General features: G+C 41.5%; 1 protein-coding gene across 1 annotated transcript in view; it reads left to right on the top strand.

Annotated features, from left to right (window-relative positions):
• Nucleotides 1-6577: 6577 nt before the first annotated feature.
• AKAP6 (A-kinase anchoring protein 6) overlaps nucleotides 6578-15944 on the top strand; it is a 403624-nt gene continuing 394257 nt past the window's right edge. Inside the window, exon 1 of the mRNA XM_019518909.1 lies at nucleotides 6578-6931. Within this exon, the coding sequence (XP_019374454.1) occupies nucleotides 6620-6931 (312 nt within the window). The 5' untranslated portion in view covers nucleotides 6578-6619. The remainder of the gene's footprint in view (nucleotides 6932-15944) is intronic.

Raw genomic sequence — 15944 nt, 5'->3', positions numbered from 1 at the left:
AGGTCCCTTCCGACCCTTAATCTATGAATCTATGAAACTCCTCCACCTAAAGCATCTGGCCAAAAGAGGGATTTTGAAATTGTTTTATGGGGACTAACAGGAATAGAATAAACCAAAGTCTAGGTTTTTTTTAGAACTAAATTCTGTGAAAGCTTTTGGGGAATTGCACTTTTTAATGTTTATTGATTTAAATATGAAAATAAATAATAGAAATCACTGCAGCATCCCTATAGTTAATGTAATTTTCAATTCATTTTATTCCTCGCCTAAATTTTTAATTTTCAATATGCCATAGCATTTTGTATTGAAAACATATATGTGGATTATTCAGTTTGTCAGGAAATGATAGGAGATTTAACACTTGAATAGAGAATGGCTGGGGCTATTGACACTGGAAAGGTATCGGAGACAGACTGACTGTGTGGAATAAACATTTTGGCTGAGTATAAAAGCCAACAAAAATGATCTAATTAATTCTGTTGACACTGAAATTTGCATCATTAGATCGCAACGTCTGTAAGAAGGCATAAGGCATAATTAATTATTTAATGAAGTACTTTCTGCCATTTTAGCACTTTAGTGAAGAAAATTAATTGTTTTCTTGACAGACAGGTGGCTGTGTAATGCTTGCAGCTGATTTTAACAATATGTGACAGTGAGAGAAAAAATTAGAGCTCATTAACTTTCACTCAACCCAGTGTCTGCACCACTGATCAATGCACAGACCACTATATGACTTAAAATGCTTAATGAATCTCTATTTGACAGGAACCAACTGCTGTTGCAGGAAAATGTAGATGATCTGATGGCTGGTGCAGTGAATACGGGCTGTATTTTATAAACAAGGAGAATCTGAATAATTGAAGGATAGAACCAGTTTGAGAAGTCTTTGAAGTCGTCTGATGATTGATGAACTATATTACCCCGACTTACGAATTTTAGGCTTTGCATGAAGGCATTAGTATCTGATTCAGTGGAAAACCAGGAGGAAGGGAGATTGCCTATGTGATTAGAAGGTAATCAGCCATCTGTTGGGCTTAATGCACTTACCAAAGGAAGATGCGTGTTCACACATGCACATGCAGCTTACAAAGACACGTATAGCGGTTCCAAACTTATGGATCACATGTCACATGCATCACTCACAGGAACATAAGGATATTGGAACCAAATCTGTCATCAACTAGAACTGGGTTAGAAAAGGCTGAGAAATGAAATTTGAATCTATTTAATTGAGATGCAGAGAGTGAATAAATTACCCCCCCAAAAGTTGCTTGCTTCATTAGGAACACAACAGTTTGGCTGACAACATTTGGAAAAGAAAGGAATGGAAAGGACCAGAATGGAATTCTCATTCCTGAAATGGCTTAAAGAAGCAGTTTAGTTTGCTAAATTTCTTACTGTAACTAGATTTTCTGTGCTTGCTACTGTTTAGCATTTCATTAATAGAGCTTATTAATAGCACTTCTTCAGCAACAGCATCAAGGTTTCTTCTCATGTCTAATATACATATGTGAATCAGGTTACTACTTTCAGTCTTGCCAACACATTTTATAGGTCAGTGCAAGCATGACATGGGAGTTATCTTGTTTTGCAGCAGTTGGAGAAGTGAGAGCTGACAGGGAAAGGGAAGGAGGGGAGGAGCTTACTGTTCCTGATATTAAAAAGAACAGTACACTGTGTACACTACTCCAAGACACAGAGCAAGAGAATCAATCTTTCAGCTTTCTTTTGTGGCTGCATAGCTGGATTACAATGCCTTTTGATTTTGCCAAGAAACAGTACAATTAATTATCTGTACCACTGTTCAGGTTCAGTAATTTCTATCTGAAACAGTTTCTCCTTCCAAGTATTTGTGGGCTTTTAAAAAGAAATAACGTACCCAGGCCTTGCTAGTAAACATCCATGGTACGTTGTCTTATATTTCTAAGCAAGTTTTAAAAGTAGATAAAAGAAAATGTTTGATTTTAGAATTGCTTAATACTTTTTTTTTTTTTCCAAAATGTTGCTATTCACTATGACCTGATGAAATGAAAAGGATTTGCTGGACTACTCTAACAGAAACCGGGATAAACGTGGTATTAGCTATAATGCTAGAGAGCCAGTCTACAGAGTCAATTGTATGGTAACAAAAACAGTCAGCAGGTTCCTAAAGACTGCTGATCACAAACCTGCTCACTGCATCAAAGCTAGAACTATATTCTTCATGAAGCATGGGTTAGTTTTTTTGTTTTGTTTTGTTTGTTTGTTTGTTTTGGTTTTTTGCTTCTGTGGGAACATACTTAAATTTTTTTTAATTTTTTTTTTTACTACTTTGGAGTATGTTTGTTGCTTTAGTATTGTTTCTGGAGCTGAATCACACTGAAAAGGATTTACTGTTTGTATGGAGAAACAGGTGCATGTGAAATAATCATGAGCTGTGCTGTACTTCTTGTGTGCTACATCATTTAGTGGAAGAGAAATAATTACTTTAATATGAAGATGGGATCAGTTGGCGGAGGTAAACTTAGAGAAATAGGGACAGTGGTAATACAAACATTTCAGAATTAGGAGAAAATAATGTTGAAAGTGCTTAAAATAGCAACATTATTGTCTATTAAAAGTTACCTTTTTATACTGTACACTTTGGGTTAGAACTCTCAAGTTGTAATATGGACTGTTTCCAAATGGAGAGATTTGTCTCTCCTAATATTTGCACTGAATAGTTGTGGCAACTGCATATAGGGCTGTTTCTGGTGGGGGAGGGTGGAATCAGGGCGACCATCCCAGGCCCTGCGCTTTGGGGGACCCTGCAGAGCTAAGCAGAGTGGCTGCAGTGACTCCACACTGCTGCCAGCTTCACGTCTGGCCACTTGGCACCCCCACCCGCTGCCGAATCTGGTGCCTCTAGCCACTTGCCACCCCTGCCCCCACCAATTTGCCCCTGGCTTCCTTGCATCCGGGGGCGGGGCCCTGCAGCAGCTGATTTGCCCCAGGCCCCGCACTTTGCTCAAGTCACCTCTGACTGCATGGAAGCTGATAAATGTATAGGGAGTCAAGATGGATTTGAAAAATGACCAGCAATTTAAAGATACAGATATAAATATTGATTCCATACAGTCTTATTGCTATAGTGATATATCATATTGGTTTAATTTCTGAATATTAGGACATTTTTATAAATATAAGCTATATAGTAACTGAGAACTCTCCTCATAGAAATCCTCATAGAATCTCTCTCTGTGAGCCTTGTCATGCAGACACTAATATGTTTTAAAATTAGAACATGTTCTGAGCAGTGGCACAGTAATGCTTACTACAATCTCATAACATGCACAGCTTGCTACAGTGCAGGCTGTACATGTTTTGTACCAAATATTAGATCCTGTCAGCGCCCTACAATGGAGCCAGTTGAAGACATTCAGTGCATTCCCAGGGCTGAGACTGAAAATCTGCTGATTTTCAGTCTTGGAGCCAGTTCAAGGCTCTGATAAGGTCCTGGAAGATTGGTGTTAGCCCTGGGACTACAACTGATTATTTCCATGGAGCAGCCTGCCTTGAGCTTAACATGTTACTTCATTTGATCGGGAGATACTCCCCTTTGGAAAAGGTGCAACTTTGCTATAAAACAATACAATATGAATGCACTTTGCAGGCGTTATCCTGCTTGAATACACAGATGCTGTCATTTTAAGTGCATTTAACACATGCTAAGTGTCCCGTACAGTGTGGCCCTGTGATTGTACTGTAGAAAACTCTAGTAAAAAGCTGCCCAATTAAACTTTTACAAAGCTAAAACCAATTTCATATTTAGACTCATATGTGAGTGATGGTTTAATAGTACTAGTGTGGGAAATAAAATCAAAATAGTATAGCAAAAACAGTCTATTACCTGGCCTGTCTGGCTACCCATCAGAGCTAGATTGGCCTATGAATTCGTCAGGTTGCGAGAGAATCTGATTGGTTTTGGATAGTACTTTGATACTTCAGCTGCATGTGTTGTAGGAGTAAATTGATGCTGGCAGCTCCACTTTAAATGTTCAGGAACTGCAAGTCAGTGAACATAGTGCTGTAGATTGATAAAGAAACAAGCTGATTACCTTTTCTGTGACCTAATGATTTCAATTTCAGTCTTCATAAAGGAAGAACTTATATGGTAGAAACACAAAATGCTGCTCAAGTGAGGACTGCAGTGTTGAACCCCAGTATTTGGCAGTCTTTGGGTGTATCTACATGTGCATATTAATGCAATGCAATGAACTATGGCACATATCATGTCAGAGTTAATTGCTCCTGGACCCCGTGTTTACATATGTGCCTGGGACCACAGCACACTGAGCTGGGTCAGAACAGCCCCAGCTGTCAGCCCTGGTTGACCAGGGGGTCAGCTTGCTAGCCCAGGACTGCTCCAACCCAGCTCAATGTGGTGTGGAGAGGCTGGCTGGAACACAGGAGGCTCCAGTGCAGGGCTAGCTGGCAGGCAACCCCTGCACTGTAGCACCCTCATGCCCCAGCCAGCCATGTCAGCATCTACATGTACAGTGCTATGATGTAAAAATCTTTGCAGCAGGACAGTACTTGTAAATAAATAATAAATAAATAATAAGTACAAGTACTATCCTGCTGCAGAGTTTATTCATTTACTCCAGCCTAAAAGCCCTTTATGTATAGATGCCAAGACATTTACTGTGGAGTTAATTAGTCTATTCCCAGTAAATGTCTCATGTAAACACGCCCTTTGTGTACTTATATGGTAGAAAGTAAACATAAGAAAAAAGTTACAAAAATGTAGATAGATACTGTTGCAGGGCACTAAGCTGCCTGGGGACCCCATCCCATGACAGATACTTTCTATGATTTGATGGCTTGACAAAGTGTCTATTAGAGGGATTCAGCCTGCAAAAACAACTGATTTTGTTAAGTTGCACTCTGTCTTACCAAAGATCTGTTGAATATCAGTTTGTTGTGTTGAAGAGCATTAAAAAAAATGCTCTGGAGAGAGTTTCATGACTTGTCTTAAGTTTAGTAAAGTGCCATGTCATAGCTAGGTCTGTATCATAAATTCAGATCTGAATTTCTCTGAAATTAGGTTTGATTAAAATGCACAGCTAATGCAGGTTTTCAGAATGCTTAAGGTATTTTGACTTAAGTCAGGCCACACGCTACCAACATTAATTCACTGTTTCTTGGGGAATAATGCTTACATGCAGCATGTAGTTCTACTTAAAGGAAAATTTTAAGAAAGCTTTAATTTAAAGGGTTTTTTTAAAACTGGATTTTGTTTTTGGATGGAAAAAATGATACACAGGCTAGCCTGTGACACCTTTTCATAATCCATCCATGAGGAAATTTTCTGTAAGAATATCAAAGATTTTCTGTGCTCAACAGTTAAAAATGGGACTTACATATTTGGTTAATATGAAATCCATATTAAATTATCTAATCATAACTGACATGTATGTTGTCAATTATTTTCTGTTTTTTCTGTGATTATTATTGATCATTTCCATATTTTTAAATAGCCTAATCCATCACAAACTATCTTTTCCTTTCACTTGATCCTGAATTAGTCCCGGTTGTGTACATATGGCATCAGAATTAGTATAGGCAGAAATGACTATAATATCAAAAATTCCTATTACCTTTCTCACCTAATAGGTTAAGTGGAAGAAATTGGTTAAAATACACTGGCAAATACAAGTGCAAGTTGATAGGAATCATTCACAATATCTTAAGAATAGAATGTAAACTTACTATGATCCATCCAATGAACAATCCCTTTTTAAGTAATTAAATTAATTAGAAACACTTATATTTATAATAGTTATACAGTGCTTTAGCTTTAAATGATTTTTCCTTTATTGGGAATCAAATGAGTAGGCAGTTCCTGATATGCACTTTATATTTGAAGCTGTAACTTGATTCACTTTAGGCAAAGATCTTTTGTGTAAATATGTGCTTGCTGCAATATTTCTTGATCTAAGAAAACTCCCAGAATTTCAATTTCAGAAAACTAATGTCTACATTGAACCATCCCCCATTACTTGCTGTGAACCATTCTCCAAAACTTCCCTATCTAACTCATGTTCAGGTAAATGCTTGAGTAAACAGCTGAAACTTTGATAAGTGCCGCAAAGGTCTTAAGCTTGCGTTCTTGCAGATGACAGTACGTTCTTGGGCAGGGATGATGTCACTGAGCAATTTCAGCAAAATCTTAGGGCCAGATTTATTGCCAGCATAATCTAGTACAGCTCCATTAACTTCAATAAAGTTGTTTGACTTTGTCAATACTGATTTTGGTGTTCGTGACTTTTTAGACATTTTTCACTGTAGCACAAACTGACTGTTGCAAAGTGCTGTTTTTATAGAACTGTAATTGTGATTTTTCCCAACTAAGGTTTTAAAAGTTATGGGTAAACCAATAACTAATAATTAGGAACAAACTGAAAGTTGTTAATGAGAGAGGATTTGTATAAGGAAGAAGGTAATCAATACTGGGGTATGGTTTCTCTCTTATTCGGGTTATTGCTTAGAAACATTTTTAATTCAAAGTTTTGTATCAACAACAGTCTCTGTTATTTCCTTGTGTCTTTGCAGCTATTCTGGGAAGAATTATGGTTTGGATTTTCCTATACTAGCCATGGAAATAGCAGTTTCCCCCATGAGGTCACAAGAATTGGATCCCATGGCTACTGATGCATCACCCATGCTTATAAACATGACTCCCACCACAGAGCAGGATGGTGAAGATGTATTGAAGGAGCTTGATTCTGGAGAGCGGTATGAAAAGCCTCCCCCTCTCCATACAGGGGCTGACTGGAAGATTGTTCTCCATTTGCCTGAAATTGAGACATGGCTCCGAATGACGTCAGAGAGAGTCAGGGACTTGACCTATTCAGTCCAGCAGGACTCGGACAGCAAGCATGTAGATGTGCATCTAGTGCAGCTAAAGGTAAGGTTACGTATGTTGTGTGAGCCAGCCTTAGATGCACAGGAGGCTTATTGGCATAGCAGAGAAAAGGGTCTTTCTAGAACGGGTATAAAAATGCCATGTATGTCCTCCCTTTCCTTCTCATGTCCTCATGACAAGGTATTGAGCAGCATTTGCAGATTCATTGGAATCTGACAGGGTCGCACCATGAGCACTTCTGCTATGGCATCAATCTCCCAATCCCTCGCCCCAGTGTTCACGCCACCACAGCAGGGTAGGCCATGTATGTGACTGCATGTGACAACTCTCATTTACTATATCAAACCCTTACCAAGGAAAAATGGAACATGTCATATTGAGGTTACTTGCAATATTCTTTATGTATTAGGCTAATGCAATAAATGCCAGCTTTACTGGACATGCCTGCGCCACATGGTACCTAATAAAATGCTAACTTGAGAATTTGATTTGAAGACCACTGACATTGAATAAGATATTCCCATTGATTTCAATGGGTTTTGCATCAGGCCCTAAAAGAATCTTTTTGTGAGAGGACTCTATTATGTGTTCCTGCAAAACTTATGTACATGTTTTGATTGCATATGGCACTAGTGATGTGCTTATAGTTTTGGGACCTTAGTAACAAATATGATAAAACTGGATTGACTTAGAACCATGAACAATCAATCAACAGATTTGTTTCCAGGACCAAAATTATATTAACAAAGTTGGCCTTTAAAAAATACCGCAGCAGGTCTTCTTTAAATAAGTCATTTTAAATATGTCCTTTTTCTCCTCTTCAAGTTCAACAGACAGTTTTTAAAACATGTTAAAGCAATTCAGGGTAAAATATAGAGGGGTATTCCTAAGCAATGTTTATGTACTTGGCTTAGTCTGCTGCAGCAGATTAAGCATGCCTTTGAAGACAGCAAGCAACCTCTAAAAATAGCAAATGAATGTTATCACTTAAGACTGAGCTGTCTTCAGAACTCAGCTTTCTATGGCCTATGTGAATACTTTATACAAACCTAGGTTTCTTTGACACAAGATTATTTTGTACATCTTTATTCTAAGAATGGGGCTTTAGGAAGTATCAAAAGGTAGTTCTGTGTGCTAGTCCATTGCTAACCACAGGGCCATTCTTCTCTGCACTAACCACAGGATTTGGGTTTCTGGTCAAGACTCTGGCTTATCAGGCAAGCAAAATTTCACATCATGAGTCCCCTTACTGGCCCTTTTTGGTTAGTTCAGAAGATGACCTGATGCCTCAACTAGGGGCACTTTGATGTGGGTCATTGAGTATGAGAAAGCATAGAGCTGTGACTGAAAAATGAGGTTAACTTCAAACCTTCCTAAAAAGTATATTGCCCTAAAACAGGAGTCTGTGGACCAGTGAAATTCCCCAGAAAGTAATAGGAGATTATAGACAATTATAGAAAATTTCACCATCACAGCCTGGGTACACCATAAGGAAACTTTTAAAGGTATTCCACAAAGAAAAGGAAGATGTTTGTCATTTTAAAAATATGTTATATATTTTATTGGAAAGGCCAAGGAAAAGGTTTTATTTTTTTCACTCATTAGGAATCCAGGTCTTGTGTATCTTGTTTGGTTTACACTATGCCTATCTGTAAAACTATTAGTAATCTGATGGAGGAAGTCATTTTTTATTTAGAATAATTTTTAATTAACAGCTAACTCAACATATAATAAAGTTGTTGTTATAACCATAATAACTACCATATTTGCTTAAATCCAAGATGGGATTGCCAGCAACAGTCCCCGCCAGTCCAGATGGGCGTACAGGGGTAGTATTGTATTTGTCAAGGCCAAAAAAGGATGTGGCAGTAATTCGGGCACTAGTTAGGGTGAGAGTTTTAGCTGTATGAAGGATGGGAAAGTCCATTTTTAAGACAATACACAAGAAGAAAAGACAAGATTAGATGCCACCTAGATATGAGAACATAGAGAGAGGGTATAATGCCTAAATGACCACCAGAATGATTGTGGCATCCACAGTTATCAGGGAAGAAGGTATCATGAAGGACTAGGATGGGGAGATTCAGAGCTTTGTTTTTAGCCTTACTGGGCATCTTTACATGTGCCTTGCAGGTGTGGGGGGAAGCGGTACTTTTAATTAGAGCAAAGCTTTAAGCCAATTTCAATAGAAAAATAGTCTTGAAGTGTTGCATAGCAACTGTACATTTTTCCAGGTTTCCTAGCAAACATGACTTGCCTCGTCATTTTTTGTGGGGCCAAGTTAATTTTTGGCCATGAAGATTAAGATTCAGAAGTCTTTCTGTACTCTGCAGTAATTGCCCAAAACATTTTAGGAAAAGTTTTCTAAAGCATTTGCTCAGAACATCATGTAGACATTTTCTCTGTTGGCAGACATCTACAGCTAGCTGATAGAAAATGCTCAGGGCACAGGTGTGTCTTAAATTTCACCCATCTCTGGAGCTTAGATGTCATATTAATAGGGACCTACCAAAACCACAAAATCTGGAATTGCCCATGAAATTGGCAATGCCTGTGAAATCTGTTGTCGGGAGAGAAAAAAACACTACTGAAAATAAAATACTGGCTCCCCAGGGGCAACCAAGACACCCAGAGAATTTAATTGCTTCTACAGTTAGACAGCTGTTGAGGGGCAGTTTTGGACTCACGTGCCTAAATTCTGGTTGGATCCCACTTCGGGAATCTAAGCCCTTTCTTGCATCTGGCTTGTGTGTACTTTTGAAAATTTTACTCTGGGACCTTAATTTAATTCCCCTGTTTTGATAATATGGGGTCAAGTGTCTAAAACAGTTTACAGCATGCAAATTGAATAAACAAACAAAAATAATAATAAAGTACTGTAAAAATAACTTTAGATTGTTACCACTGGAGCAATTTTCTGAAATGACAAAAAATATATATATTACCATCAGAGAGCTTACTATTAAACATACAACATAAGCTCCTGATGCTACGTATGCACATGCTGAACTTGAAACACATGACTAGACGCTTTGAAAACTATTCATGAGGGAAATAATCAGTTCATTAAATTTTTGCAGGAGAGCTTGAATTTTTGTCATCTTATTTCCTGCTGACAGTGGTTTCCAAAATTTCTAAAAATAGATGTAAAAGAAGCCAGTGATGGCTTTAAAAATAGCATTCATAATTTAGTGATACCTTTTAATATAAAGTTATAATAATGTAGATTTTGGAATTTATTTTGGAAAGCCTGATTTACACAGATCATGGCTTGAAAATCTTTTGCCTGAATAGGGCAGAGCAACCTAGCTATCACTGTAGGCTGCATGTCTCCACTCCATCCCTCCCACCCCAGCACACCCAGCTTTCTGTACTCACCTTTACTGCAGGGTCCCAGCCTCTCTGCAGTGAGAGAAGTGCAGGCACAGTGGAGCAGCAGGCCTGGTGGTAAAGGGGAGCACTGTGGAAAAGATGGGTGGTATGATGCAGCTATGTGTCAGTGGTTCCCCTGTGCCCCCTCCTCCTTTAAGTGATTTAAAAGGAAATATTTAAATTGCCTTGATTTAAAATCATACCACTTGGTACTGTAATGAAAAGCATACTTTTTATCTCTGTTTACACAGCCCTTCCCCCCATAGCTAAAACTGAGTTAACTAGATTCTTATCCATAGACTTTTTTACATTCAAATATATTATACCTGTGTTATCCCATTGCCTAGGTGGCACTGAAGGTTCAATGTAATTACAATGAGACTGCACAACTATAACGTAAGGCTTAAATTGGCCTGTGGAGTTTGTTACTGAGGATGATATGAAAGGTCAGGATGACTCTGTGGGGGTGGTAGGTAAAAACAGATCTCTCTACTGACAAACCGTAAATAATTGATAGAAAAACTAGGCAATGAGGCTTGCTGTGACATTTTCTAGAGACACCTCCAGGATATAACTGCTTTGATGTCCACATTTTTAACAGAGAAGGGAGTAATAAAAAATATGACATCTGCCCAGCATGAGAGAGAGAGAACCTTGCACACGTTTGATTTCTCAACAGCAGGATTTTATTAACCCTTGTCTTTTGCACCTAATTTCCAGGTTTTAAAAGGAAAAAATGGAAAATAAGGAAAGGTGCTAAGAAACAAGAACTGTAAACAAAAAAAAGTAGCTTTCTTTAACTAGCTAGTTCATTGTTTTTGATATGCCTAGTGTTTGCTAGAATGAGGGCACTGCAGACAGAGAGAACAAAAATCCCTAGCCATTAGAAACATATATTCATTCTTGGACACGTCATCTTTATACAAAACCTTGAAGTATCATACTAGTTCTCTCTGAATTGCTTTTCTTTCTGTATAGAACTGTTAAGCCAAACCTTAAGTTTCTACTTTCAACCATTTTTCATTAAAAATGTGTTAATGTTCACACGTAAACAACAAAAACTATATTCTCTTATAAAAATGATGTGTCAAAGCAGAGTTTAAAACATGGGTGTCAAACTAAGAATATTTTAAAGTTAACCCACGTAAAAAGAAGAAAAGGAGCAAAAAGAGTAATAAGCAGTAAGAGTTGCCACTACAGGGTTTGTGAGCCAGGACAGGCTTCTATCCCTGTTCTAGGTGGGGGCGGGAGCATAAGGCTGGAAGGGAGAGAGTTTAATGTTGAGTACTGGATAGTGAAATGGGAGATGAAGAGACAGTGGGTGGAAATGGCAGCTGAGGGCTGGGTGGTTAAATGAAGTCTGCCAGCCACTGAAGCCACACAAGGATAAAATAAAAAAGCAAGAAATAAACTAAAGTAATTAAGAGTAAGTAAATTTAAAGAAAGTCTCATGTTTTACTGGACTGGGTAGCCCCAGTTTATGGGGACACTGCTCCTGCCCTGAGAGCGAACCCCAGCTCATGGGGACCTCAGTCTGGCCCCCTACCATGCTCCCCTACCATTCTCCCTACCCCGCCCTCCAAGACGATCTATGCCCCTGCAAACTGCAGCACCAGGTCACAGCTGGAGGGGGTGGGGAGTGGCACAGGAAGGGGAGTTAGCTTGATGCCAATACCATCCCCTGGGTTGTGGTGTTCAGGGGGTGGAAAGTTTGTCCACAAAGAACAGGAGTGTGGGAGGAGGGGACACTGCATCCTGGGATGCTGGAAGACTGAAACCAGTGGTGGTTTATCTCTAGAGAATGGCCACACATTTGTGGAACATGAGCTGAGTAACAGATCAAAGAGAAACCTGTCGTGGAGTGACATAACTTTAAGATGCCTAAAGGATGCTTAAAACTGATTTACACATCTTAATGTGTGGACAATCCAGGGGTTAAGAGCTCCCTGAGCCACCTGAAACTGATGTGTAACAAGGCCCTTGGGCTGGTTGAGTGGGGTGCCAGCCCTGGGAGCCCACCTCGAAGGGGTGCCATGGTAGTGGTGGTATAACAGCAGCCAGTAGCAGAGCTAGGGGCAGGCAAGAGGGACACCTGCCCCAGATGTCGAGTTAGGAGAGACACTGGCATTGCCGTGCTGGGAACTCCAGAATAGTTTCTGGTGGCTGCTGTTGCTACTTGAAGAGCAACAGTGAGGGCAGGCAAAGTATGCACAGTGGTAGCAGCAGTTCTGCCAGAACCATAGGAGCCCTGGCATGTGGCAAGGCAGCTGCCCTCCTACCCCTGCTCTCAGAACCTGCGGGCCCCCGAATGCCACCCCCCCCCACACACACACACTCTCTTGGAACTCAGTCCCCCCCGAACTGCTCTCTGAACCTGTAATCCCCCACCCCCTGCTCTTGGATTGTGCATGAACCCCTCCACCCCCCAGCTCTCCTTCAGGGTTTTCTCCAAGCACCACAGCAGCAGCTGGGTGCAGAGACTCCATACCACTGCTGTAGCAGCAACAGCTGAGGCCAGGCAGATCACTCCATGCCAGCAGCAATTGCAGACTGTCTCCACTGAAGGTAACACTGACTCTTCTCCATCCACTCCCTGCTCTCCAGCATTTGGCACCCCTTATCCTCCAGTAGGGCTCAGCACCTCCACTCTCACCACAGGGTTTTGCCCAGGGGCAAAGCTTATTAGTTACATGCCCAGGCATCTAACTTCCTGGTTACTTTGTCCTTTTATTGAATTGTGCAGCTGCAGATATATCAGTTGCAACATACTGGAGATTTCTTTCTTTTCTTGGGAGCAAGGGGTAGGGAAAGCTACTAGTGGTGGCTGTGTAGCAGCATTCTTGCTTACAACATGGGAGATCTGGCTTCAAGTCCCAGCTGAGGTGATTTGGGGTGAGCAAGATAACAAGAAGCAAATCTTTCTTTCATCTTCCAGTCTCATTCTTGAAAAATTCCTGAGTTAATCCAGCTCAAGCTCTCACTCACCCACCAATATATGCACACGTGCCCTTTTGGCTGAAATCAAGGACAGAAACATTCATCTGGAAAGGAATTTGATTTCAACAGTTATGAGGCACTGAAAAAGGGGGTGAGCAAAGAAACTGTACCCCTTCTTTATCTGTGATCATACAACAGTGCAAGTCATGTATTTCTGTCTCTGCCTATGGTGAGACAGGAGCCAAGCATCTTATTGGTTTAATTCAGTAGGAGTGCTTGTGAAATAATAAGGCGCTACTCATTATGACTAAAGGCAGAGCTTGCCCTTGTAATAGAGTTAAACATGAAGATTAGTCATACGGAAGCATATGCTGAACCATGAGAATATGTGAAAACTTGCAATTATGAATTAAAAAACCAAACATACCTGTTGCAGGAAGAGGTGCGGCTGCTTCCAAAAACTATAAGATCTAAGACAGTAAAGATCAGACTGGAAGCCAGGTATCCTTCTGTTCTGGTTCTATCTCTGTCACTGTCTGGCCCTAATAATGCTTCTTACTTATACTGTGCTTTACAAACATTAATCCCAACTGTTATAATTTTAAGTATTTCTCATTGTCCTCCTCTTACAAAGAGGGAAACTGAGGCTTAGAAATTTGTTGATATCCTGCCTGGGGTCAGAATCGGAACCCGGTCCTCTAGATTCCCACACTTATGACTTCCAACTGCATAACAGAGTTGCAGGGTGACTGGCCCTTTAAAGTAAACAATTCTCTTGCAACAGACCAGGTGTTTCTCCAGCTGGATTTAATTAGGAATTTGGGGTGGCAATCGGGTGACAAGGGAGACAAAAGAAGTAGGGAGAGGCAACCACTTAGTATCTGATCCCTGGAGAAAGTTGACTTCTCTATGCCAGTGAACTGGAGATAACTGATGACCAGAGAGAGCAAGAAAGAGCTTGCAGTTGAAAGTATTCAACTTCTGATACTTCAGGTAAATTGCTGAACTGCTGCTTGTTCATCTAAGCCAGTGTTGATCCTTTTGGCAGAGCAGCCAGCCATTCTAATTTACTGGGTCAGCTTTGGTATTTCATCATGTTTCTAATTAAACCAGAACTTTCTGCTTACTCCAGGATATTTGAAGCTAAATCCAGGACTCTGTTCTTGACTTTCCACAGTAAGTTTTCCATAGTAACCAAGCTATGAACTAATTAAGCTACTTCTCCAACAGACCATGGAAGCAGGAGGAAAGATATAGTTGTTAGCACTTATGCTTCTAAATATTTGGCACATAGGTACAGTGGAGATGGGTTCACCTAAATAGATATCCAGGCAACTTCTAAGTTACCAACTTCTAAGTTACTCCAGCCATTCCTCATGCATTCCTCTGCCTCTTTCTCTTAACCACTCCTTGGCTAACCTCAGTTGGAACTGAAGTACTAAAAGCAATCTGGTTTGTGCACACAAATTTAATGAGAAAGCGGCCCTTAGGGTAAGTAGTGCATTTGGACCTAAAACAGATGCAGCCCTGTCCAACAGCAACAGGAAGCAGATGAAGGGTCACCATAGCACCTGCAGTAGTGCTGGGGCTCTGGGATTTATTGAAGGCAGGGATGTAAAATATGCGGCCGATGGACCAGGTCTGCCCTGAGGTGCCATTCCATCTGGCCTGCTGGGCTACCAGTGGATACTGGAAGCTGGGGGCATAGCCAGGGATGTGGTCTGCTGCAGAATTTCAGGCCTCTCAGCCCCACTAGACAATAGGGGAGTGAGTCAGGGCTATGGCCACTTGGTCCCACAGCCACTTCTTGCCTCTGCTGGGCCTGGACCCTGCCACCACTGCCAGACCTGCTGTAGCTTCCACTGAACCCACTGCCATTGCAGCCTCTGGCTCTGCAGATCTGGCCCAGGAGCAGCCCCGTGGTCTAGGCCTGAGCAAAGCGGCTAGTATTCGCTTTAGATTTGGATTCAGCTGATTCGGAGGACAGTATTCAAATCACTGTCCTGAATTGATTCAGGCAAATCTTATTCAGAGATTTGGCTGCTGCCGAATTTCTGAATTACCCAGGCCAGGCCCATCCCCTACCCACTCTCCCAGCCCAGCAATGGCTGTCCATCTGTCCCAGCACTTTGGGGAAAAAAAAGCCCTGGCTTACTGGGTGCTGCTAGGTGAGGGGGTGATCCCTGCTGCCCCTCACAGTGTGGGGGGCTCTGCAAGGGCCTCCTGAGTCCACCCCCTGCTGTCCCAGCCCCCTCCCCATTGGCTGCCCTGCCCACCCCAGCTCTGGCCCTTTAAGAAGAAGGAAAAAAAAAAGGATAAAAGCCCCTTGACTCACTGCTTCTGCTGGTGAGGGGTGATCCCTGCTGCCCCATGTCATGTTTGGGGGGGGGGGGCTCATCCATGAGCCCCTGGAAGCCCCAAGGCTGCTGCAGGAGCAGTGAGTCCCGGGGTTTTGGGGGGGTTTTATTTCTTAAAGGGCCAGAGCTAGGGCAAGTGGGGCAGTCATGGAGGGGCTGGGGGAGCGAGGAGAGGGTTAGAGGGCTCATGTAGACCCCCCCATGCAGCATGGGACAGTAGGAGGCAACGGGGATTGCCCCCCCAGCCTGGCAGCACCCAGTGGGTCGGGGCTTTTCTTTTAAAGCACTGGGAGCTAGGGCAGGGGCGGGGCAGCCATGGGAGGTGGGGTAGGGGCTGGGGGAGCAGGCAGTGGATGGGGCCTGGCAGGGGTCCCCTCATGGTCCCCTCC

The sequence above is a fragment of the Gavialis gangeticus genome, unplaced genomic scaffold, assembly GCF_001723915.1.
Source record: "Gavialis gangeticus isolate Ggan-Ray unplaced genomic scaffold, GavGan_comp1, whole genome shotgun sequence".
Lineage (NCBI taxonomy): Eukaryota > Metazoa > Chordata > Crocodylia > Gavialidae > Gavialis > Gavialis gangeticus.
This window is presented reverse-complemented; position numbering and strand designations above follow the sequence as displayed.